At 40.3% G+C, this 24,266-nt stretch overlaps 1 protein-coding gene across 1 annotated transcript in view; it reads left to right on the top strand.

The window, feature by feature from the left end:
- shisa10.1 (shisa family member 10, tandem duplicate 1) overlaps positions 1-19,338 on the top strand; it is a 31,735-nt gene extending 12,397 nt beyond the window's left edge. Inside the window, exons 3-5 of the mRNA XM_048254548.1 lie at positions 3,494-3,621; positions 11,962-12,174; positions 17,365-19,338. Of these exons, the coding sequence (XP_048110505.1) occupies positions 3,494-3,621; positions 11,962-12,174; positions 17,365-17,567 (544 nt within the window). The 3' untranslated portion in view covers positions 17,568-19,338. The remainder of the gene's footprint in view (positions 1-3,493; positions 3,622-11,961; positions 12,175-17,364) is intronic.
- Positions 19,339-24,266: the final 4,928 nt, after the last annotated feature.

Below are 24,266 nucleotides of genomic sequence, written 5' to 3'. Positions count from 1 at the left end.
ATGTTGTCCTCATGAGTTTTACACGTTGCTCACTGTCCACCCTTAACGTTGGACACTCTTTTCTCTCTCTCACACACACACACACACACACACACACACACATTTATGCACATTGACTCTCTCACAAACACATTCACAACCACCCACACAAACACATATGCACACACTTACAAATAAAGTTCACACATTCACTGATACTGTCTCTCTGTCTCTGTCTCTCTCTCTCTCTCACACACACACACAAATACACACACATGCAAAATGTCCTTTCTCACACACACCATGTTGAGACAAAACTATCTGTGATTATAGTACCAGTGTGTTACACGCAAAGTGTGTGTGTGTGTGTGTGAGAGAGAGAGTCCAATGCGGAGAGTGGACGGTGATCAACAAAATGTAAAACTCATGAGGATTAACTGAGTTAATATTTTTGTAAATATGTTATTATATCTTTTCATGGGACAACACTGAAGAGATGACACTTTGCTAGAATGTAAAGTAGTCAGTGTACAGCTTGTATAACAGTGTAAATTTACTGTCCCCTCAAAATAACACAACAAGCAGCCATTAATGTCTAAACCGCTTGTGAGTACACCCCTGAAGTGAAAGTGAAAATGTCCATATTGGGCCCAATTAGCCATTTTCCCTCCCCGCTGTCATGTGACTTGTTAGTGTTACAAGTTCTCAGGTGTGAATAGGGAGCAGGTGTGTTAAATGTGGTGTTATCGCACTCACACTCTCATACTGGTCACTGGAAATTCAACATGGCACCTCATGGCAAAGAACTCTCTGAGGTTCTGAAAAAAATAATTGTTGCTCTACATAAAGATGGCCAGGATATAAGAAGATTGCCAACACCCTGAAGCTGAGCTGCAGCACGGTGGCCAAGACCATACAGTGGTTTAACAGGACAGGTTCCACTCAGAACAGGCCTCGTCATGGCCGACCAAAGAAGTTGAGTGCACATGCTCAGCGTCATATCCAGATGTTGTCTTTGGAAAATAGACGTATGCGTGATGCCAGCATTGCTGCAGAGGTTGAAGGGGTGGGGGTCAGCCTGTCAGTGCTCAGATCATACACCGCACACTGCATCAAATTGGTCTGCATGGCTGTCATCCCAGAAGGAAGCCTCTTCTAAAGATGATGCACAAGAAAGCCCGCAAACAGTTTGCTGAAGACAAGAAGACTAAGGACATGGATAACTGTAACCATGTCCTGTGGTCTGATGAGACCAAGATAAACTTACATTTGATTCAGATGGTGTCAAGTGTGTGTGGCGGGAACCAGGTGAGGAGTACAAAGACAAGTGTGTCTTGCCTACAGTCAAGAATGGTGCTGGGAGTGTCATGGTCTGGGGCTGCATTAGTGCTGCACTGGGGAGCTACAGTTCATTGAGGGAACCATGAATGCCAACATGTACTGTGACATAAGAAAGTTTTGTTTTGTAATTGTTCAATAAAACCACTTGTTATGGATTTTTTTTATGGACTTGGAGTAATTTTTACTCAACTTATGGCTGGGATAGATTCAGCACCCCTAAAAACCCCTAGTTAGACATCTCAAATGCTAATATTGGTCAACAAAATGTTTTCATTATTTTCGCCCAGTCCCTCTGGGCACCCCAAACTTGATGGGCTCTCCAGGTGTTTCCCCGAGGATTTGGCCGTGGATAAATTGGGAGGTGTTACTAGACACCTATAGAAACACATAGTAAAAAAAGTTATTGGTAAGAATTTTTTTTGCAGATTGGCGGAAAAAAAAGTCTAACTTTCCCTAACTATATGTTTAGTTTCAAGGCCATGTTTAGTTTCATCTGCGGGTAACTGAATAAAGCTGCAATTCCTCAGACAGTCTTATGTCCGTCTACTCTGTTGCGCACAACCTACTGCAGGAGAAATGAAAGGGGTTAGCCCCGATGGTTTTCATAACTTATAATGATGACCTGTCTGGAACTGAAGCAGGAATGGTTACCATATTTTCTAGGTAACATTACAAAACCCAAGCCAACGAAATGCAAATATATTACTAAAATACAACTTAGAACTAGGCCTACTTATGTACTCGTCCCACCAAAGAGTTTGTTTCCCCGGCTAGCGCGGTAAAATGCAAACACGCCAGCACAAGACGGTTCTAGGTAAGGCTGAGCTCCGCTCTGCTAAGGTTAAACGGCGGATCATTCACGAGAGGATTTTGGGGTGCGCAGATTCAACGCAGATCCACAGATCTTGTTAGAATGGTGAAATACATTCATACCGCTGACATTATATTGAGGAAGAAGTACAGCCAGCCAAGCTGAAGTAGCTCAGTGTAGCCAGATGGGCCTTACGTATGCTTAGTTCGTAAATTAGGGCTTTAATTATCGCAAATTAATTAGGCGCAAATAATTCTGTTATCGGACCGATAATAATATTTTATTTTTTTCACTTATTGGCCAATAATATATCGGCCGCCGATATATCGAGCATCCCTATCCTATGCATTCCATGCTTTATATCCTCATATTTGGTAAGGCTTGCTGTTTAGTGATATATGGTTCCGATTAAATTTCATGCAAATTCAAAGTAAATTTTCTCGAGAACCATTTATCAGAGCAAAGTGCCGCTAATGTCATTTAAAAGCTTAGATTCCACCAGTTCATGTGATAGTCTGTGAGTGATTTCTGTGTGATGAGTAGGCTACTCTGCCAGCAATTTAGTTGAACCTTGACTTGAGGTTTTACTGGGGCACAACAGTAGACTACAGTAGGGGGCACGTGCTGCTACCTTATTTGCACTGGTTGTGGACCGACTGTGACCAATACATGTTTTCCAATTAGGAAACAAGTATTCATGGACAATATTTTTCTTTGTTAATATTGACAAGTTGGAGTGCTAGCCAGCTACCTTGCAGTTAACCTAATGTTCGTCATTGACTAGCAAATGAACAACTAGAGCCATATACTGCCCTGCATTTGTTGTCATGTTTAAATTGTGGAATTTTAACATTAGGCTACTTCACCTTCGACTTTAACTCCACTCCTATGGTTGCTGAGTGACATTCGAGCCAGTATTCAAATATGACAGTCCATTTGAATGTCACTCAGCAACCATAGGATGTAAATATACATTTATTTATATAGCACATATACATAGTGGTCATTCAATGTGCTTTACATCTTATAACACAAGATTAGTCAATATACAACATATGTTAAAAAAAACTAATATAAACAACACTATAAAAACAAAATAATGTTAATTAACCTGTTACTGCAGATGGAGATGTCTGCCTAATTACACACTATAACACTCATTATCTGAAGTTCTACAGGCAGCACAATAATCATTCAGGGCTTAAATTGAAGACAAATGGTTTTATTTACTTAATTAAGTTTCATACTACACATACTAGAATGTAAAAGGATCCCTATATTCACCTAAATGATGTGAAATACTGTATAAGATGTTCTTCAGTATGTGTTGCACAATATTTACATGTTTTTTTCCCCTAAAAGATTTAGTTCCCCTATAAACACAATCAAGATCTCTGGGATTGTTTCTGTCATCGTCATCATCATCATTTTCATCAGCTGCTGTGTGTGCCCCTGCTGCTGCCTGTATAAATTATGCCGCAAGCCCAGACGTAAGTCCTGTCTTGTAAACTGAGCTGATTCATCTTGGTCACAGGGTAAATTCTGGGATTTCCCACTCAGTCAAGGCTGTTGTTACCATGTATAAGTAAGTGTCAGTCAGGAAGTGGCACCCCTCTCTCCGCCTACAGTTTTGTGGTGAAGAATTGTGGTAGGAGGAATGTAAAAAAACTTAGCTGCCAAGTTAAGAGACCCTGCCTGCTTTCTGGGTTTGGTTTTCTGTGTAAAACAATTCTGACTTCCACAAACTTGTTTCCTCCCATGAAATTGCGACCTTTCAAAGGGAACTGAGGCAATAAAACCACACTGCAGTCCTGTTTGTCATGCTAAACTTCAGGAACTTAATGCCAGCATTGTTGTTTACATATAGGCCATTAGCCAGACACGGTCACATATAGTCCTTTTTAAAAGAACAGAACTCAGTCCACTAAAACACGTGGTGGTTTGTTTCATAAATATATATATAAATATAATACGTGTATAAAAATATTGAGGCAAACTGTAGACCCTTCCATATACAACCAAACATGGATGTTAAAAAATCCACTTAGGCGAGACTTTCGAAATTATTCAATGTAATTTGCACTTTCATAAATAAGAGATGCTGTAGGCCTATTTTCAGTTTTATAGCTGATTGTCTTATTTTGTTTACAAGTTACAGATTGAGTCTGTAGATGATGCGGGGTACTTGTTTACTGTTTACATCTTAGGCCTACTTTGCACACTTTGTTGCAGCTAGCTCAGGGGAGAGATTTTATCACTAGGTAGTAGGCCCTACAGCCTGAGTCATTCAAAATAAAAAAATGCATTTTTGATTTGCTTTTCCCTCCATTGTTCCGAACTCGTACCTAACTGTGATGTATGAAACGAACCGTGACTTCTGTGTACCGTTACACCCCTAACACATAGGCAAAAAAATATTGAGAATTCTACCGGGTATTTTAATGAAGACGAAGGAGTTAATAGTGGCAAGCTGAAGGCTGCAAACGAGGGCCCGATGCTAATTGTAAAGCAATTTACAAAAGATTCACTGAACAGAAATGCTGCTGTGGTACATGGAAAATTTTGCAAAAACTGTGGAGAATGCAATGCAATCAAGCATTTTGGACGATATATTGGCACAAGCTGGCAGCAGAGCAAATGCTCTCATGCTCTCTCTCATGCTCGCTCTCTCTCTGATTTGTCACCGCTGAAGTCAAATTATAGCCTAGGTGCTTCTACATCAACCACTATCGACAGGAAAGGAAAAAAGTTTAGCAATCAGGAACCGTGAGGAATTTTGCAAACACAAAAGCATGACGGCCTAGAGAACATGGATGTGTTCTCCATTTGAGGAACGTTATAACCGATTGCGGACGTGAACAGACAGCTACAGACACGGAGCGCATAGTAGGCCTACTTTCACTTAGTGTGTGCATTCATTACGTAAAAGATAATTTGTAGCAAAACAGCGATCAAATATCACATATATGGCAGTGAGTTGTTTTCAAATGTTTTCATGCATGTCTAGGTAACGGGTGAGGAATGTTTAGGAGACAGACTATCATAAATCCTCAAATTATGGCTCGAGTCTTTTATTTAGGCTGCACAAAGCACAGCACCTTTTATTTGGGGCAGGCTTGTATTCGAGGCAGCTAGGCCTTTATTTCTTACATGGTGCGTTTTAGGCATAGCCTAGACATAGACATAGGAGACATTTTCGTTTGGAGCGGCATACCGGTAGGCTATCAAAAGCAGAAGATGTTCGATTTGGGATTTAATTTATGTTTGAACTGTTTGATTATATTGTAAATTGCTAAACCTAATAGTGAACCATCAAATACCCCACAGATTTCAGTGGCCATCAGTCCCAACCAGAGTGGGAATTTCACAGTGGCCACGACGGCCATGGTGGACCTTTGAAAATTGACACAGGCCACTGTGGCCTTGGTGCCCTCTGCTTTCAATATTCTGCTTTACTGCTTTACTGCTTTACTGGGGCAGCCGTGGCCTACTGGTTAGCGCTTCGGACTTGTAACCGGAGGGTTGCCGGTTCGAACCCCGACCAGTAGGCCACGGCTGATGTGCCCTTGAGCAAGGCACCTAACCCCTCACTGCTCACCGAGCGCCGCTGTTGGTGCAGGCAGCTCACTGCGCCGGGATTAGTGTGTGCTTCACCTCGATGTGTGTTCACTGTGTGCAGTGTTTCACTAATTCACGAATTGGGATAAATGCAGAGACCAAATTTCCCTCACGGGATCAAAAGAGTATACTTCTACTTATACGTCCGACTAGCGATTTTTATTTAGCCTATGGCCTGGCAAATTAAGCTTAGCATTCACAGCGCTATTTAATTTAATTAATTAATTTAATTAAAATGAACTTAGTCTTTTACGCAGTGAAGAAAGTGACAGCGCAGCTTTCTCAGCTTTTAAACAATGTTGTTGTTGCTAGTTGTTGTGATAAACGGTTCACAAGAAAAGTAACTTTAATTTAATCATATTACATTCTGCGCCCGTCTCCCTACCCATCCATCTCAGTGGAATACTTCACAAACTTTTCCCTCAACACATGACCAACCATATATCAGAATAAACCAAACACAAAGGTGTAAAGCATTCTCCTGTACAGTTAACCATTCCAGAGTAACTTGTTCAGTACATGATTTTATAACAGGTCAAATACAAAATAAATGTTACAAATATCGCCTAGATATCTGTAAATATTAAAATCAAAGGATATACAGCTGACTAAGAGTTTGTCAAAGTAGCCTTAATGATCACAAAATGCTAAGCATGCATGTAGGAGTTTCTTAAAGCTGAACTGTGCTTAAATTGTTCAATACATGATTTCATAACAGGCCAAATAGAAAATAAATGTTAAAATCAGTTCTTTGATTTACAGTTGTATGTAATATGTCATGTTTCATGATGTTTTCAGAAGAAAAACACTGTCACTGTTATTTTATTATTATTAAAAGTCAGACTCTGGATTAAAACACAAACAGTTTTATACACTGTTCTTATAAAAAAGAAATAAAAATAAGCCAGTCAGGCTAATTACTGAATAGACAAAATAAATAAAGGTAGACTAGGCCCTATTTGGTAGCCTGTACGCAATTCAAAACAAGCACATTCTACCTTACGGCCCATTAACCGATTGTTTCGCTCACATATTCTACCAGCCAGCCATTACTGACATTGTTACGCGATCTGACAACAATTACCAAAAACTTTGTAAATGTAGAACACGTCAAGATGCAGAGCATCAATCAAACATGTAGCCTATGGCTAAATTAGAACTCGCCATTGGGCTATCTGGCTGCTATGCAGAGTTTTTTAAATTGTTCGCCAAAAACACGAGGTGATTCACATTTTCTGGCTCTAGAGAAGAGCGTTGCTTTGTGACTATGTTCCCCGCGGTGGAAAACACTCGTTCCGCCCTCACGGATGTCCCGCATATTGCCAGGTAGCTGCGTGCCAGCTTAGCGAGATGGGGGTACTTGGGGCCTGTCTCCTTCCACCAGGACAGCGGGTTGCTGTCAGACGGGGGTGGGAGCTCACTGTAGTAGGCCATCATTTCTCTTTGGAGCACATCTTCATTCGGTCTTTGTCGGGGCCATATCGCGCCTTCAGATCAGTTGACATCATTGTTTTCATCTCTTTCACGCCTGCCGGGTCATCGGTGGAGGGTTTCTGTTGTGTCAGAAGCACATACTGCAGGGGGAGGACCGCTGATGCTGTTGGGTAGTTTTCTGTTGACGGCGCCTGGGTGGCTACTTTTAAGGGCTTCAGCACGTCTTTCACCTGTGGGACAAACACACAGCACCACTAAGTTCAGATAGCTAGCTAACATGCTAGCTAGCAAGCGCAGTTAGGCTATGTATCACTTGACCTGCACTTGACGTTACACAAAACACACAAACTTTGCTTAGATAACGTTAACTAGCCTTACGTGTTACAACGTTTGCAAACAGTAATGTTAACATTAGGGACATAATATTGTTAGACCTAACATAATTAGCTGTCTGTAGGGGAGTGCTTGAAATGTTGGGCGGCAGCCTTCAGGCGACTGACTGCTGTTGCAACAGAACGCTGTGCAAGCCCTTTTCTCGCTGCCAGGTTAATTGTGTGAGCCATGCACGGGATATCTGTGATCCCCAAGTGCCGCTCTACAGCATTTACATAGTTCATCGCATTGTCTGTTGTAATGGCAAGCACAGACTCCTGCTCTATGTGGTAATCTCGTAGAATACTGTCGATGCACGTTGAGACATTCTCTGCAAGTGTGAGTGCTTTGAAGCTCAGACGTGTCCAGGACGACATTTCTCATCTCCCAGTCCTCGTCGATGAAATGGGCTGTGACCGTAACATAGGACTCAGTAGCCAAAGAACTCCATCCGTCAGTGGTCAGTGAGAGTTTTTCTCCATGCAGCATTTCCCTTATGCCACCTTTGGTTGTGTCATACAACTTCGTTATTTTACTATTCATGGTCCTGTAACAGGGGATCTTGAATCTTGGCTCTAGCTCGTGGACGAAAGCTTGAAACCCGCTCCCATAGATCACGTTAATGGGCCTTATATCTTCGCAAACAAACCGTGTTAGCAAATCTGTCGCTCTATTTTGACGGGCATAGGGTAGGCCTCGTGAGGGTGATAGCATGGAGTCGATTCTGGCCTGCCTCGTCCCCGATACCTCCCCCTCCTCCTCTTCCAGCTTGCCAGGATGTAGTGTTGACAGGTGTGCTCTCAAGTTGCTGGTCGCTATGCGTATAATGAAGTTTGGTCCTATATATTTTACATACCACTTTGTCCTTACTCATGATTTTCCCCTCTTGCTTTGGGAACCCAAAGTAGCGCCACACGTTGCTTTTCAAATGGTCAGGAGTGTAGATTTCTAACTCCTTGTCAGGCGTACTTGTTGTTGGCGCGGCCATTGTTTTAGTATACACAAAATAGCGCGAACCAGGATGCTAACGTCACCTACAGGAGCCCAGATGACCAATAATAGCCTTGCTAATGAGCTCGCGATTTTACTTCACCAAGCGTGAAAAAAACCTTGGAATCTGAATTGAAAACAACATTTATAAGCAAATACATTTACAAAAAATAATTCCCATAGGCTACAGGTTCGAATATTAAGAGATCCCTAAAATTCGTTCGAATATCTTTTAATTTGTATTTTCGAAAAATTCGAATTATATTCGAATAACGAAGTTCGGAGTCAAAGCCCTATTGTCTAATGGGCTGGGCTGTCCGTGAATGTGTGTGCATGTAACTTTTGACCTATATGTCCGATTTTTCAAAAATGAGGTACCGTTGGAATTCTTGGTTGAAGCCGAGTTCCATGCCCCTGATCAAATCCACTCTTGCAGTTCCTCAGAAACACAATTCTACTTAATTTTGGCCTTGGTGCCCTGACGTGTGGCCTTGCCCCTAAAATTATGAAATTCCAAGTCTGGTCCTAACATTTAGCAATATAATCAAACAGTCCAAACGTAAATGAAATCCCAAACCTCACAATAAAACACACCATGTAAGAAATAAAGGCCTGTCTCGAATACAAGCCTGCCCCAAATGAAGGTGCTGTGCTTTGCGCAGCCTAAGTAAATAAAAGACCCCAGCCATAATTTGAGGATTTACGATAGTCTGTCTCCTAAACATTCCTCACCCATTATCCAGACATGCATGAAAACATTTGAAAACAAAACTCACATTTTGAGAATGATGACTTTCTCTTCTGCATTGTCCTAACTGTTAAAACAAGGCATATATGACAAGACATTGCAATAATGTTTAGAAAGATACACTGTAGGGTTGGCTGCAAAGATTAATATGCAGACTGTTACGATTGACTGACAAACACGCGCACACACATTATCGAAATCATACGCCGGATGCTTTAGGCTATAGCCTTTCTACAGGGGTTTAGTGATGTGGTGTAAACCGGGACATTTTAGTGTCCCGACAGGCTTTTGTCGGGACTGGGGACACGCAACTCAAAATCGGGACTGTCCCGGTTAAACCAGGACGTCTGGTCACATTCTGTGTGAGTTGAATAACTTGCCTTTTCAGATTAAATGTCCATAGGCTACTGGTTAAGAAAGATGACCGTCTCTAAAATAAGAGTAGCTTCCTTAGTATGCATTGTTGAAAGTCCGCACGTTCTTTTAAAACGAACATCTTTTTCTTTCTCTCATTCTCCGAGAATTTGCTCTCCTGCCGGCTTGTGCCTCCACATTGCCCAAAATGCTTGATTGCATTGCATTCTACTCATTTCTAGCTACATTTTCATGTACCACATCAGCATTTTTGTTTAGTGAATCTTTTGTAAATTGCTTTACAATTATCTACTGATATCTTTCTTCACCGAGTTTGTTCCTACTATTTGCCACTTGCATTGCCTAAGATTAAACGGAGTTGAGAAGGGCGCACCACTGATACACCCGTCTTCAGTGTACTGTGGCTTGAATTCAATCTAACAATCAAGTAGTTTGATTGTTCATATATGTTCATATATGAATTGGTAGGCCACAATAGTATATGCCTTAAATCCTTTTAATTATTGAGTTCAAAGGGAAAAGGCAGTACAGCATAGTATTATGATGAGCACTGTAAACAGCACGCATGGTTCGACAGGTCCATATTTTTGCACCATCACACGACACCCAGGCTGGTTTGACAGCATTCCTAAACAAAAGGCTTAGCAGACAAGTATCTTACAAGTATCTTGTTAAAGGAATTATCTGGAGTAAAATGTACTTTAGATCAATTTACGGATGATTGGGAGTACATACGTTGAGTTGACATCAAAATCATGACATTCGGATGTGTTTTGAGAAAGTTCGATTTTACCGTTTTTAGTCAAAACTCGTTAGCCTGGAAGTGACCCGGGCATGTCATTTCGCCGCTACAAAGCGCTATTTTTATACCTCTTCTACAGTTCCAAACAACATTACACTTACGTAGTGTAGTGAGTAGAGGGTCCCTAAAGCCAAACCAAAGTATCCCGAGGTCTTTATGTGGTCGGATAGAGAGTCCAGAATGAATTTCATCAAGCCAGTACCTTTCCGGAAATGTTGCTGCTGCAGCTGCTATCTTTAGGGGAAAGTCCGTAGGAGTCGATTGCCAAGTGTGGAGTAACACGCTCTGGAAATTCACAATTTCGTCGCCGTTTATTTAAAAAAAAAAATTATATAAATAGTCCAGTATTTCTTTCGAAATTGAAATTAAGTTGTATGCAATAGCAAACATAAATATTTTTTGTCTTCATGTGTGGCCCTAATAGCGAGAAGTTTTATAATGCCCTGGGCAGCCACATTCCACTGCAACTATGCGTAGCACTTGCCACTCCGACTCATCAATAAAAACTGTGTGTGCACACACCAGACCCATAGAAGCGCACTTGACTTTACATCATTAAATTATTTCAGTATATTGCTTTTCAGATTGTCAAAACCACACCAGAGATGTTTGGCTTGAAAATATATGCTAATTAGGCTGCAATGACCTACAATGGCAAACAATTTCTGAGTAGCCTAACTTATGGCGTCTCCACTCCACAGCAAAAGTGTCCTAACCACGTTACAGCGGTTTCTATCGGAGCGACTCCAATAGTGAAAGGATTTCAGTGTCATATTTTGGTGGCACTAGCTAAGCTGTCGTGGAACTCGAGATGACATGTCTACTGATAGCAACAGGTAACAGGTCTCACCAACACGAAATTCTAATTGCAAAAGATGCATCCTACCTCATCTGTTGTAGTTTAGTATTAGAAATTGGGCTTTTCACAATCCAACGATATATCCAAAGTGTGAACTAGTTGGTGATGGTCTATGAAAACTGCCAGTATGCATGCTACACGGAGTTCTGACAGGGCTGTGCATGGCCTAATAAGCAGGCAAGATATAACCCACGATCGCTATATTCAAAGCTATCCATAACCTTTTTTGCTATTTGCCTATTTGATATACAACAAATATAATGACAAACTGTGAATTTGTAGGCCTATATTGATAAAAAGCAAGGGGTGCTGCAGTGCCCTCAGCACCCACCTTCCCGCGCCCTTGCCTCTACTCACTACCACGTAAGTGTAATGTTGTTTGGAACTGTAGAAGAGGTATAAAAATACCGTTTTGTAGCGGCGAAATGACATGCCCGGGTCACTTCCAGGCTAACGAGTTTTGACTAAAAATGGTAAAATCGAACTTTCTCAAAACACATCCGAATGACATGATTTTGATGTCAACTCAAGGTATGTACTCCCAATCATCCGTAAATTGATCTAAAGTGCATTTTACTCCGGATAATTCCTTTAAGATTATGTTGAGATTGAGACTGTGATCCTCTTTGCAGCGGTGGTGGCAACTACCACCCACACAACAACAGTGGTCACTACACCATATCCTCAAAACATCACCCCTGCCCAACAGTATCCAGGATACCAACCTGTGGCACCACAGCCTGGATATGGAACCCCAGCAGGGTATGGGGGTCAATCCATGCCTAGTGCACCATACCAAGGACAATCCTATACTGTTGGACCTCCTCCTCCTTATCAAGAGAGTAGTAAGTATCAAAGAATATCTGTTTATATATCCTGTCTGTCTGTTCTTTGCATACTTCTCAGACCGTCTGTCCAATCAACTTCACGTGTTGAGTATGAAGTTGTTTGGATGTGAAATGTGACATGAGATACAGTAGAGTGATGGAATCTTTTTTTTTTTTTTTCAGTCAGTTGATTAATGCAGTGTCTGTTTGAAACCGGATAGATGATGCATTTGTAAACTGCCACTCTCTGTTACTTTACCATTCTTAAATGTTAATTTGTTAAATTGATGATTGTTTATTCAGAGTGTCACACTCTTAGATCCAGAGGCGGACAGAGTACACAGCTTCATTACTTGAGTAAAAGTACAGATACCCTTTGCTAAATTTGACTCAAGTAAAAGTACAACAGTCAGATGTCTACTTAAGTAGAAGTACTAAAGTACTTGTTTTTAAAAGTACTTGAGTATCAAGAGTACAAGAGTAGCCTACATTTTCTAAATATTGCATTACTACTGCCACAGTGCTTACATTTACAGAAACGTCCTACATGGAGTTATGTTAATGTTAATACCTTGGAGAATGTAAAAGGAATTGAAAGTAAAATCAAGTCATTTTCATCTTTTTACCATGTTGCCAGGGATGGGCAGTATTTCTAATACATGTATTTAAAATATGTATTTAAAATATTACTATTTTTTAATTGAAACACTTGAAGCGAAAACTATCATTAACTTGTTCAGAAAATTGAAATAGTCTGGCGAGGTGGTGCCACAGGTTGGCACATTCCCGGGATGGACCTGCTGCGTCTTCATCCATTGTTTCGTCTATGGTTTCATCTCTTCTCTAAATCTGACCATAGAGTTGACTTTGGCGGAAAGCTGAAGGTGATTGCTGATAGGCTATCCCAATCAGTGGCGCTTGCACAATCCTATCACGTTTGAGAGGGAAACAACAAATTGAGGGTTTCCGAGGTTTTTATTTTTTTAGAAGAAGTAACGGGTACTCACGGTTATGGGTAGAAATGTAGTGGAGTAAAAAGGACAATATTTGCCCCTCAAATGTACTTGAGTAAAGTCATGAGTACCCCCCAAAAATGATACTCGAGTAAAGTACAGATCCCTCAAAATTGTACTCAAGTAAATGTACTCCGTTACTCCGTTACTCCGTTTTTAAAAGTGCGACTAAAAAAAATCGGCGGTCGCACCGGTGCGACTAGCTATTCGAGAGAGGAAAAAGTGTCCGCATTGAAACTCTACCTTTGGTTCAATAACAGACACATATTTGGCCAATATCGTGGTTTAAACAAATCACAGATAGTGAAGGGCGGGACCTCCCCTCTGATTGGCCGTGGCCCAGTGCCTGTGTGTACATTTGAAAATGCGTGTGCTGCAGAGGTCAGAGACCCGTCAGTGGATGTAGTTGCATTACAGTGTGGTCACATAGGCCGAGATAAATGTCCCCTCTCCCCACTGCCTTTCGGTGGCTGGCAGCAGCAAACCGATCAGACAAGCCCGAGATACAGGAATGCCACTTGCGCCAAATTTGTAGGAGTCATTGCAGATGAAAAGACGTCTTAAAATTGCGAACAATGCATACAAGGCCTTCGCGAATCGACAGAGATACAGATATGTCGCCCGAAAAGAGTGAGTCATTGACCGCCAGTTACATGCAGGGAGTAATCCGGTTTTCAACAGCAATATTCGCTTTTTGCCAAAGTTGTGTAAACTCATTCTGATGGCATCAATCAATTTAATCCGGTATTTGGCGCAAACCGAATATCGCTGCTACATTTAAAGCCCGAATATTCCCTGCATGTATAACTGTGGTCATTGTGTACGGTGAATTGAATGGACACATTTAGATCGAGCATGGCAAGTCATTGCAATAGCCTATAATAATAGGCCTACCATTTTGTTACTGCATTAACCATAGTGATGTTCTTATTGAAAATTTTAAAATACTAAAATTAAAAAGTTAATTGCATTGTGGGGCAGTCAAATGATTATTGCAATCATCATTGCAAAATCACATAAAAATCCCCCAGGCTACTTGGAACATCTCTTTAAATTGTGCTCAAATACATTTCTATGGAAGATGCTAGCATGGCGAGCTGGTTTAGCCAAGGCCTAAAGATCATGAAGGATAGTATGTAAGACACTGAGCCATGAGATGTGCAGTTTGAAGCCCTTAAAAGACGTGCACTGTTAATTTACTCACTGTTATTTTTATTTAATTCATCTTGAGATGATTTAAGTTTAAATTTCAGCTCAGTGAAGCACTTAAAGCACCAACACTTCATTAAGTTACTTTTCTTGTAGAATTGTAAATCATAAGTCATAGGAAAACCTATATAGGACGGTAATTAAGGAAAAAAAAAAAAAAGTGAACCTGCTGCGGTGTTAAATGCGATGTGGTTGAAAATTTAGGTGCACCTAACTTTTGTGCTGGTGCACCTAAGAAAAAAAGTTAGGCGCACCAGTGCAACCAGTGCAAAAAGTTAGTCTGGAGCCCTGATGCCTAGTGTGTGAAAAGCACAGCACTTCTGATAGATGAGCTTCACAGTCAATCAGAAGTACCACAACTTGGACATTTGGAATACTGAACTGAATAGTGCTGCCGCGATTAGTCGACATAATCGACCATGAAAATTAGTCGACGGCATTTTTTTTAGTCGACAAGTCGTTTTACTATTGACCGCCTATTTATTTTTGGTCTCCCATCTCAAACGGCTCACTGTAATGTTATTAACTCTGTTATTAACTCTTGAGAAGTACAATGACTGTCTTTGGATGTTAAACAGGCTACTTTGCTTTGGCAGTCATGTTTTTAACCCCGCCATGCACGCAAGTGTAAACGCGAACAGCAAAGCTGCGTGCCTGCCTACTTTCAGCGTGATTCATTATTAGGCAGCGCTAAGCGGGGGGAGCCAAGCTAAGCGTAGTAGGTTACGTTAGTCCAGACTCTGATTAATATAGTATTCTGGATACTGCAATAAATGAAGTGAAGAGTCTCTCACGTTGACAACGCAACAGCGTGTCGTTTATTCATTCATACTAAAAAAAAAAAAAAAAACGTTAAAACAAACATGACACCGCCGCTGATATCAACAATCAAGGTGCGTGTCATTTCTCATGGTCAATAAGTCACAACGCATATTTTTTAGCGTTCAAGCCAACTGATAAAGTGAGGTAACCTATGTGACAAGACGCACAAAGTGCCTGTAGCCTACTTGTTTGGAACATGCTGATGTTAGGCTCATTTGTAAAGTTATCAACTCCTGTCGCCTTTTAAAGTAGCCCTGGAGCGTTTCTCAAACTATGAGCCACGGACCAGCACTGGCCGCAACTTGGACACTGCTGGTCCGCGGAGCCGCGGAGTGAAATTATTCCCGGGGCTTCGTCTAATAATTTGCTGCGCAATTAATCAAGGAACCGCAGACCGACATAAAAAGAAAACAAACGTTTCTGCAATCAGTAGGTAATACTTGCTAATTTGCTGTCATCAAACATAGAGGCATACAATTAAATAGTGGTATGAGTGTTTATTCAATGCATGCGTGTGCGCGAGAGAAATTGAAACCACTCGATAACGTTGGTAGCAAAGCTCCGAAACGACATTTAATAGAATGACTTAGATTTATGTAAATTCCATAAAAACACACCACAGACTATATAATACACTGTCTAGCATTGAGTATTGTAGTCAAATTTGAATATAATGTGGCCAAAAGCTATTGTAGCATAATTAGTCTTCCTGTTCCCCAGATCTCCAGATCAGTGATTTACGCCTATCTGATCTGCCATTTACAATTCACAAAAGCAGGTATTGCGTTTCCTGAATCCTTACATTCAGTGGATTCAATGGCACCCAATTTCTGTTGTTTTGAGAAGTTTTTTCTCATGCAACCATGCAAAAGCAATTAAATTAGTGTATTTATATTTGCATTAGTAAAGCAGTCCTCTGATGTGCATGTTTTCACAAACGTTTTGTGAACAATGTTAGCACTTTAAACATTGACTGCTTTGAAGTGCACATATAACAATATAGCTATGATAAATAATGATAATTTGATGGGGGGTAGGAGGGGAGGTGGGTTCATGTAGGTGGGCCCTATGACCCCAAAGTAAGCCATGACTGGGCCTCAGGTCAAAGAAGTTTGAGAAAGGCTGGGCTAGCCTACTCAACAGGTTTGTCTATGATAGTAGGGTTCTTTGTTTCCATTTCCATATGGCGTTTTAGTTTTGATGGTTTCATGCTCTCATGTGCCAGTAATTAACACACACTGTGGTTTCTGCTGGTCATTTTGCCATATTCTACCATGCTAAAATGATATCTAACATGACCTGTCACAAACATTGAACATTGTCTATGTCCATGGCAACACTGGCATACAAATAAAGTCTATCAAAGGTCTGACATTAGATCTCAGGGTAGCATTTTAAATGGGTGGTTTTTTTTTTATACATAATGTTTTTGAACAGGTTACTTAATGAGCTTCTAACAAAAGTAGGGTGATACATATTTTATGTTTTGGCCCTTCAGTTGAGTTCAAAATAAAATGGACACAACGAAATAACAAACACTTGAAAATTAGTCGTTAGTGGTAGCACTCATCATCGTGCATCCCTACTATTAAAGGCATGCCCTGACAGGGAGCCACCACCACACTCTTCAACATGTTGTAGTGCCTGTGCAAAAGGGCAGACATTGGTCAGTGCATCATCATAGACACCAACCAAATCTTAGCTCAAGGAGTAGTCACCATGACTATACTTCAGCAAATAAATGAAACTGACTAGCTTCACCAACCCAACCTATGTTTTCATTAATGAACTATGCAAGCCAAGCGTAAATAACCTAGCCCTACTCTCTTCACTGCTACGGCGTTGAACCCAAATTAAAAAAAAATAATTTAATTTTTTTTGTATTATTTGGATTATATGACATGTTATCTGATGATATGTGGGCATTTGCACTTTGTACATTGTGAATTTCATAATTTCTTGTAAAGTAGTTTGAACAACACTTTTCAGGTAGCTTTAGTTTAACCCAACTATTATTCTCCGTTCGGTATAGTAGTTAAGCTACTTCCAATGTGAAGTAATTGGTTGCTTAAAGTTCCCCCAACACTTGCAGTTTTCACAAACCTATCGAAGTAGGATTAATTGATGAACTAGGCAACAAACTTAACCATGTCTGTCCTCACAGCTGGCCCTGGCCCTGGATATCCTGTGAACTACAGCCAAGCAGCATACACTCCAGGTCAACAGTCCTACCCTCTGCAACCGCCAGTGCCGGCAGGTTACCAGGCCCAGCCTCCTCCACCCGCAGATTTAAATGCCATGCAGCCTGCCTACAACCCTGCCTACAACCCTGCCTACGTTGCTCCACCTTCCAAGCCTGCTTACTAAACATTATATGCGTTCCCCCCTTCTTTTTATATAATTCCCTCATGCTGATCTTTGACACTGCTATTTAATATGAAGTGGCAGCCTCTTAGAAAGCTCTCCGCTTTTTCTTCTCTAAGTAACATTTCAGTGTTTTTTCTGTCCTGTAAGGTAGTAAACAAAAGGGAATATACGGTATGTCTTGTATGCAAGTTATGTTTTTGCGCCACCATTGCAAGAATTGTCAGCTATGCTTAGCACAATTTTAATATTATGCACTGAAGAGAATTCTAAAGGAAACGTTTACATTTGTCACTTTATTTTAGCATATAGAATTCTATGACGTGCTTTTAACTTATTATGTGTACTTCTGATTGTGGAGGGGCTAAAGTGATTTGCGAGTGATTCATTTTCTCCATCAACCAAATAATATGGAGTTTTGGTTCAATCTGAATGCTCAATTTTCCTCTGAATTCTCAGGTTGTGTCAGGCCTGAATGTGAAATTGTTCATGTGGTATTCTGTAGATTTTCTTTTTCTTTTGAACAAGTTCCGCTAAATGCCTTATTTCTTTTATGCTGTATAATGTTAAAGATATTAGCTAATATAGGAGCAAAGCCAAGCAGTGCTTTGGTTAAGCTAAATAAGTTTAACTTGAGGGACTGATTGCTACAGTATGGAAGCCTTTTCAAGATGCCATTTTAGTGTCAATTTATAGTTCATATTTTTTGTGAGTAATATTGTCAATGATAAAAAAAAAAAAAAAAAAAACATTTTGTATATTGTGTCTTGGTCAAAGTATGCATTGGGATCAGATATTGTTATCACATCATTAAACAATACTTTATTTTCATAACACAAGGAGTTCAGTTGGTAAAATATTTGTTGAAGTAGTAAAACTGGTTGCCTCATATCCCTACCAGGTCAATGATCAAAATATTGCGTTGGTATTACATTACTTATTAAGATCTGTACATACTTGCTAATTCTTCCCACCTTTTGTCACCTTTTAGTTTTCACCTTGGTTTGTGACCTCACTCCTGGTTTAAGACTGGCTAATCCCTATCAGTGCCAAAGACCATTTCCTCAAACAACATCCATTGTTTAATGTTGATTTGAGAAAAACAGCTGTAAAGTGCCTTTTTGCCTTACACCCGACTCAACATTTTACTATTTCTCTATTGAGAATGTTTTTTGAATCCTTAATGCATCATGGCATTTATCCATGGCATCATGGACATCATGACACTTTTGGCCTGCATGGCTTAGACCTTGGTGGAACGGTTTTGACACTCCAGCCCAGCCTTAATTACACATACAGTTCTGTAATGTTAACTTGTATTTACAGGTACATCTAAAAAAAATGAATATCATGGAAATGTTCAATTTTCCCATAATTTATTTCAAAAGCTGAAACTTTTATGTAATCTAGATTCATTACACAAAGTGAAAAGCATTTTTGTTTTAATCTTTATTATTATTATGGTTTACAGCTAATGGAAATCAAAAATCCAGAATCTTATTTTAGAATAAAAAACGTTCTATAAAGAACTGTTGATCTGAGATGAGCTCTAATCAGCTGATTGTGAAACCACCGGCAATGGTTTCCTGAGCCTTTAATCTCTCTGTCTGGTCAAGGCAATGGAATTTTCCATGAAATTGTATTTTTTTTTTTTAAGATGCACCTGTAGTTAATGGAAGACAAATTTAAGTGGTATATTTGCAATGCAATGTTATTTTATATCCTTAAACACATTTTTATGTCAAGAAATAACAAATAAAGAACATCCTTTTAACTCAAGTCTCCTGAGGGAATTAATGCAATCTCAACTTGCGTGCTACTGTAAGTATGAGTCACTTTTTCCACTGCCATGTCTGGTGTTTTGCGTGTCAGAACCTTTTCTACGGAAACGCACGGAAGCGCATTTCTGTCAAAATGATGAGATTTAAAGTCAAAATAATAATTCATAATTATGAAAATAAAGTAGAAATTATGAGTTATTATTGCATGACATTTTAAGTCACAATAATGAGATTTAAGTCAACTAGAAAATGTAATTCTGAGGAATTACCAGTGCATGAAAATGCAAAAAATATATTAACATAAAATGCTAAACCAAACTTTTATTAACAGTTGTGGGCAGAGGAAACAGTTGGCGAGAGTCATAGTTGATAATAACTGACAGTTGGAATGCATGAACAGTTAAATAGTTAAAGAATAATAAACTAGATGTACCGCATAGCGGTACAAAATATGACCGACGCTCAGTCCTGTACATCCGTTCTGCGAAAATAAATCACACTTCAATTTGTCTCCATATTTTACTCCATCCCCCACTCTTGAAACTTTTGTGTATGCTTGTTTGGCATGCCTGAGTGTGTGTGTGTGCGGCTGCACAGAAAGTAGCCTACTGGTGCTGAAAAGGTGAATAGATTGTAGAATAGCCAAAGAAGATGTAGCATTGTTATAAAACCTTTAAAATCTCTAAACAATCACAAGTAGGGCAGTTCATCCATTGCAACTGGATTGATGAAAGGTCACTTACACCTGTAGGCTACATTGTATTTGGGAAAAGCAAAAGGTATCAGCATAATGTTATTTATTTATTTATTTATTTAATTAATTTTAAAAAAAAAAAAAAAAAATTTATGTAGTTATAAACAAAAACATCTCTGTCAGTTCCATGCCGTTTTCAACAGCTATCAAAAACAAAGGTCATTTTTGGATGGATGGATGTTTCTTCTTCTACATAAGATTTTAGTCATCTTTAGTTCATGTAATACTTTATTGTCAATGCACAAATTAAGTAACAGTAGTCTGAAACGTTATTGTTAATGCACAAATTAAGTAACAGTAGTCTGAAACGAAATGCTGTTTTACATCTAACCAGTGGTGCAAATAACTGACATGTCCAAATGGGCCTTGATGAAATGCGGCCGCTAGACTGTTCATACACATTTTAACGGGCCAAAGTTGAAGAGCTATTGTCCGTTATTGTTCGTGCAAATATAGGCTGATTCATGTTCCCTTGCATTGTGTAACTGAGGTCCATGGCTAATCTGGCTTTCATCAGACCAAGCTCAATCTTTTAAGAAATCAAAAAATAAATAGCGGGCAGATCAGGCTGGGTTCACCCAGCCTAGTCCATAGGCACCCGATATTGTTTCATTTTCCGATTGAGATATACACGCTCTGGCTATTCTAAATGCAAAAATGCATCAGGGAGTTATGACAAAACGGTAACTAACAAACTAGATCCTAATAGAAAGCTGTTAGCTTCCCTAAGCTACAGGCAGGATTATAAGGTAGGCCTATTTACAACATAAATTGTCAATAGGCTATGCTGGCTTACACAAATAAAATCTCCTTTGAAACCAATGGCTTACGCCTTTACAGTATCAAGCTGACTTAAACTGCCATATCGCGGGCGAAAGTTGTAATAACATTCACGCAGCTCCATGAGTCAAGGAAAGCCGAATGAAGTAGCCACTTCTAAATGGGACCCACTACACAGTAGCTTAAGGTGTGTTGCTAAAGCAGCCATAATGAAGGTGTCATTGTTTGGATCCTTCACACACACATGCTTTTTAATTTCACAGACTACAACTACCAAGCTGGAATCAAAGCACATCGATTCCCCTCTCACACCCTGCACGCACTTAAAACAAAATAAACAGGCGTCTCAGTCTCACACATGTATAGGCAAAACTGTATCAGACCGGTGTAACGTTGGTAAATCTTCCATTGCACAGAATGATTTTGTAGCACGTGCAATAAATGACAGTCGATAGATACAAACAGTGCTGCTATCAATTTGCTTGGTATAACCGCATTTATAGTTTTCTACAAATGCAATCAATCAAATGGGCCTCCATCACTCAACCAACGCTAACGGTAACATTACCTAGGTCCTTATTGATATTACAAGATTAACGTACCTGCAGTAAAAACCAAGCATGTCCGATAAACATCCTCAGATTTATTTCAGCTTCAAGAAGAAATGGGAATTACACTTCATGTGAACATCGTCCTATCCTTATTAGATGTTCGCTGCGGTCCATTGTTTTTCCAACCCACTTTTAACTTCCAACAAAATTACATCTCACTGCAACGATGCGCCATTTAGTGGACAAACGACTACTTATCGCCAATACTGAAAATGCAGCCATGATGATGAATATTTATTTTGGCTTTCTTTTAATCCTACTGAATTTGTAATTATGTATCGGCCGTTCTAATACCGATAGTATGTGGGTGCCTGTGTGTGTGCATGTGTATATGTGTGCACCGCCATTTACAGGCCAATGAGTGAAAAGTCACTAAATGTACACATAACCTAATTTTTTTAGACCCCCCCATGGCATACCCCCAGAGAATGCCAGGTCAATCATACACATAAAATTTGGTGCAGTTCTGAACATCTTAACTGAAGATAGGGGCGATTAAAGCAGAATAATATTGCATTTTCATTTTTTTACCGGGGTGCAAATCACAAATGAGTGATTATGAGCCAGGTTGATGTGGGCCCTTGAGACCAACATACCATAAAAGATTCTTCATCCCTCAGTGCCACGGTTCAGGTAGTTATTTAGGAAAACTGTTTTTTTTGCGGTTCGGGGGGCCCAGCACGGCGGGGGGGGTGATGGTCCCCGGGGACGAAATGAAATTTTTCCGTAAAAGTCTAGTGGGGCTACATACCCACCAAATTTCATGTACCCCGTGGTTCCGGTGTCCCAGGTATCAATGACCAAAAATTCAGGAAGTAGATGACGGGAAAAATTCTGAATTGTGTGCATGTGTGCGCAGTACAAGTTTATGTTTATGTGTGTGGGTGTGTGTGCGTGTGTATGTGCGTGTTTGTGTGTTTGCCTCGTGATGTGTGTTTGTGCATGTGCATGCATGCGCATATGTCTACTGTGTGAGTATGTGTCATATGTATGATTACTGTAAATGTATGTGTATGCGCAGGTATCTGTTTATGCACATGTGTGCACATGGAATGGGTTAACATGACCCTGGAGGCAAACATACGGGAAAAAATTGGTCATCCTAGGCCTTACAGTTCTCAAGATATTCACAGAGAACTGTGTCTGCCCTACCCTCCTTTCGGGGTCCAGTCCAGCCGGGGCTACAGATCAAAACGAAAAATGACGGTTCCATGCTATCCATGTGGGGGTACATGCCCACCAAGTTTTGTGTACCCCGGTCTTTCAGTGTCCCGAATCCTTGTTGGTGTAATGCCACTAAATGTACACATAAATTATTTTATTGTAAGGCCCCCATGAACGAAAAGTACACAAAACTTGGCATGCATTCGAGGGTGTCATAATGATCCTACACTTTTAATTTCGCAGTTTTGACCTTGTCAGCCAGAGATATTGAGATGAAAACACCTAATTCTTTGCTTTTAATTTTTAACTAGGTGGCGCTTATACATGAAATAAGTGGTAATGGGATGGGTTAACATGCCCCTTAAGACCAACATACATAAAAAGGTGGACCTCCTAGGCCCTACGGTTCTCGAGATATTCACAGAAAACTGTCTCCGCCACCTACAGGCCAGTTGGTGTATAGTAACATAAATTAATTTATTGTGTGGCCCCCCATGAACGGAATTCCACAAAACTTGGCGTGCATACAGAGGGTGTCATAATGATCCTACACTTCCAATTTCGCGGCAGTTTTGACTACGCTTAGGGTCACAGATACCTTCAATTACAACACCTCATTTTTACTTTTTGTGTTTAACTAGGTGGCGCTATACATGAAATGAGTGGTTATGGAATGGGTTGACATGGCCCTTGAGATCAACATACAAAAAAAAGATGGTCCTCCTAAACCCTACGGTTTTCGAGATATTCACAGAAAACTGTGTTCGCCCTACCCTCCTTTCGGGGTCCAGTCCAGCAGGGGGCTACAGATCAAAACGAAAAGCGATGGTTCCATGCTATCCATGCTATGTGGGTTACATGCCCACCAAGTTTCGCGGTACCCGTCTTTCAGTGTCCCGGGAATCATTGACGGAAATTTGGGCATGCGAAAAAGAAAAAAAAGAAAAAGAAAAAAATCTGACTAAACCTATATGACCGCCGCTTCGCTGCGTGGCGGTCATAATAATCAAAGAACACCGTAGGCACAGCAGCACAATGATATCATGCAGCACCTGAAAATAGTGGGGCAGCCGTGGCCTACTGGTTAGCGCTTCGGACTTGTAACCGGAGGGTTGCCAGTTCGAACCCCGACCAGTAGGCACGGCTGAAGTGCCCTTGAGCAAGGCACCTAACCCCTCACTGCGGCGCTGTTGTTGCAGGCAGCTCACTACACCGGGATTAGTGTGTGCTTCACCTAACTGTGTATTCAAGGTGTGCTGAGTGTGTTTCACTAATTCATGGAATTGGGATAAATGCAGAGACCAAATTTCCCTCACAGGATCAAAAGAGTATATACTGTATACTGATACTAAAATAGTCCCTGTAGGCTAACTTCCAGCAACAAGGTTGAGCTGCAGCAGACGAATTGATTAGTGACTGGATTATTACGCCTGAATGAGAGTATCATGTCAAATCAGCCTAGAACATCACCACGTTTCATTTTCCGTTGGTCTTATTACACTTTCTAACTTGAGAAGACAAGTTTTAAACTAGATGTACCACATAGCGGTACAAAATATGACCGCCGCTCAGTCCTGTACATCCGTTCCGCGAAAATAAATCACACTTCAAT

This window comes from Alosa alosa, chromosome 10 (assembly GCF_017589495.1).
Source record: "Alosa alosa isolate M-15738 ecotype Scorff River chromosome 10, AALO_Geno_1.1, whole genome shotgun sequence".
Lineage (NCBI taxonomy): Eukaryota > Metazoa > Chordata > Actinopteri > Clupeiformes > Clupeidae > Alosa > Alosa alosa.
This window is presented reverse-complemented; position numbering and strand designations above follow the sequence as displayed.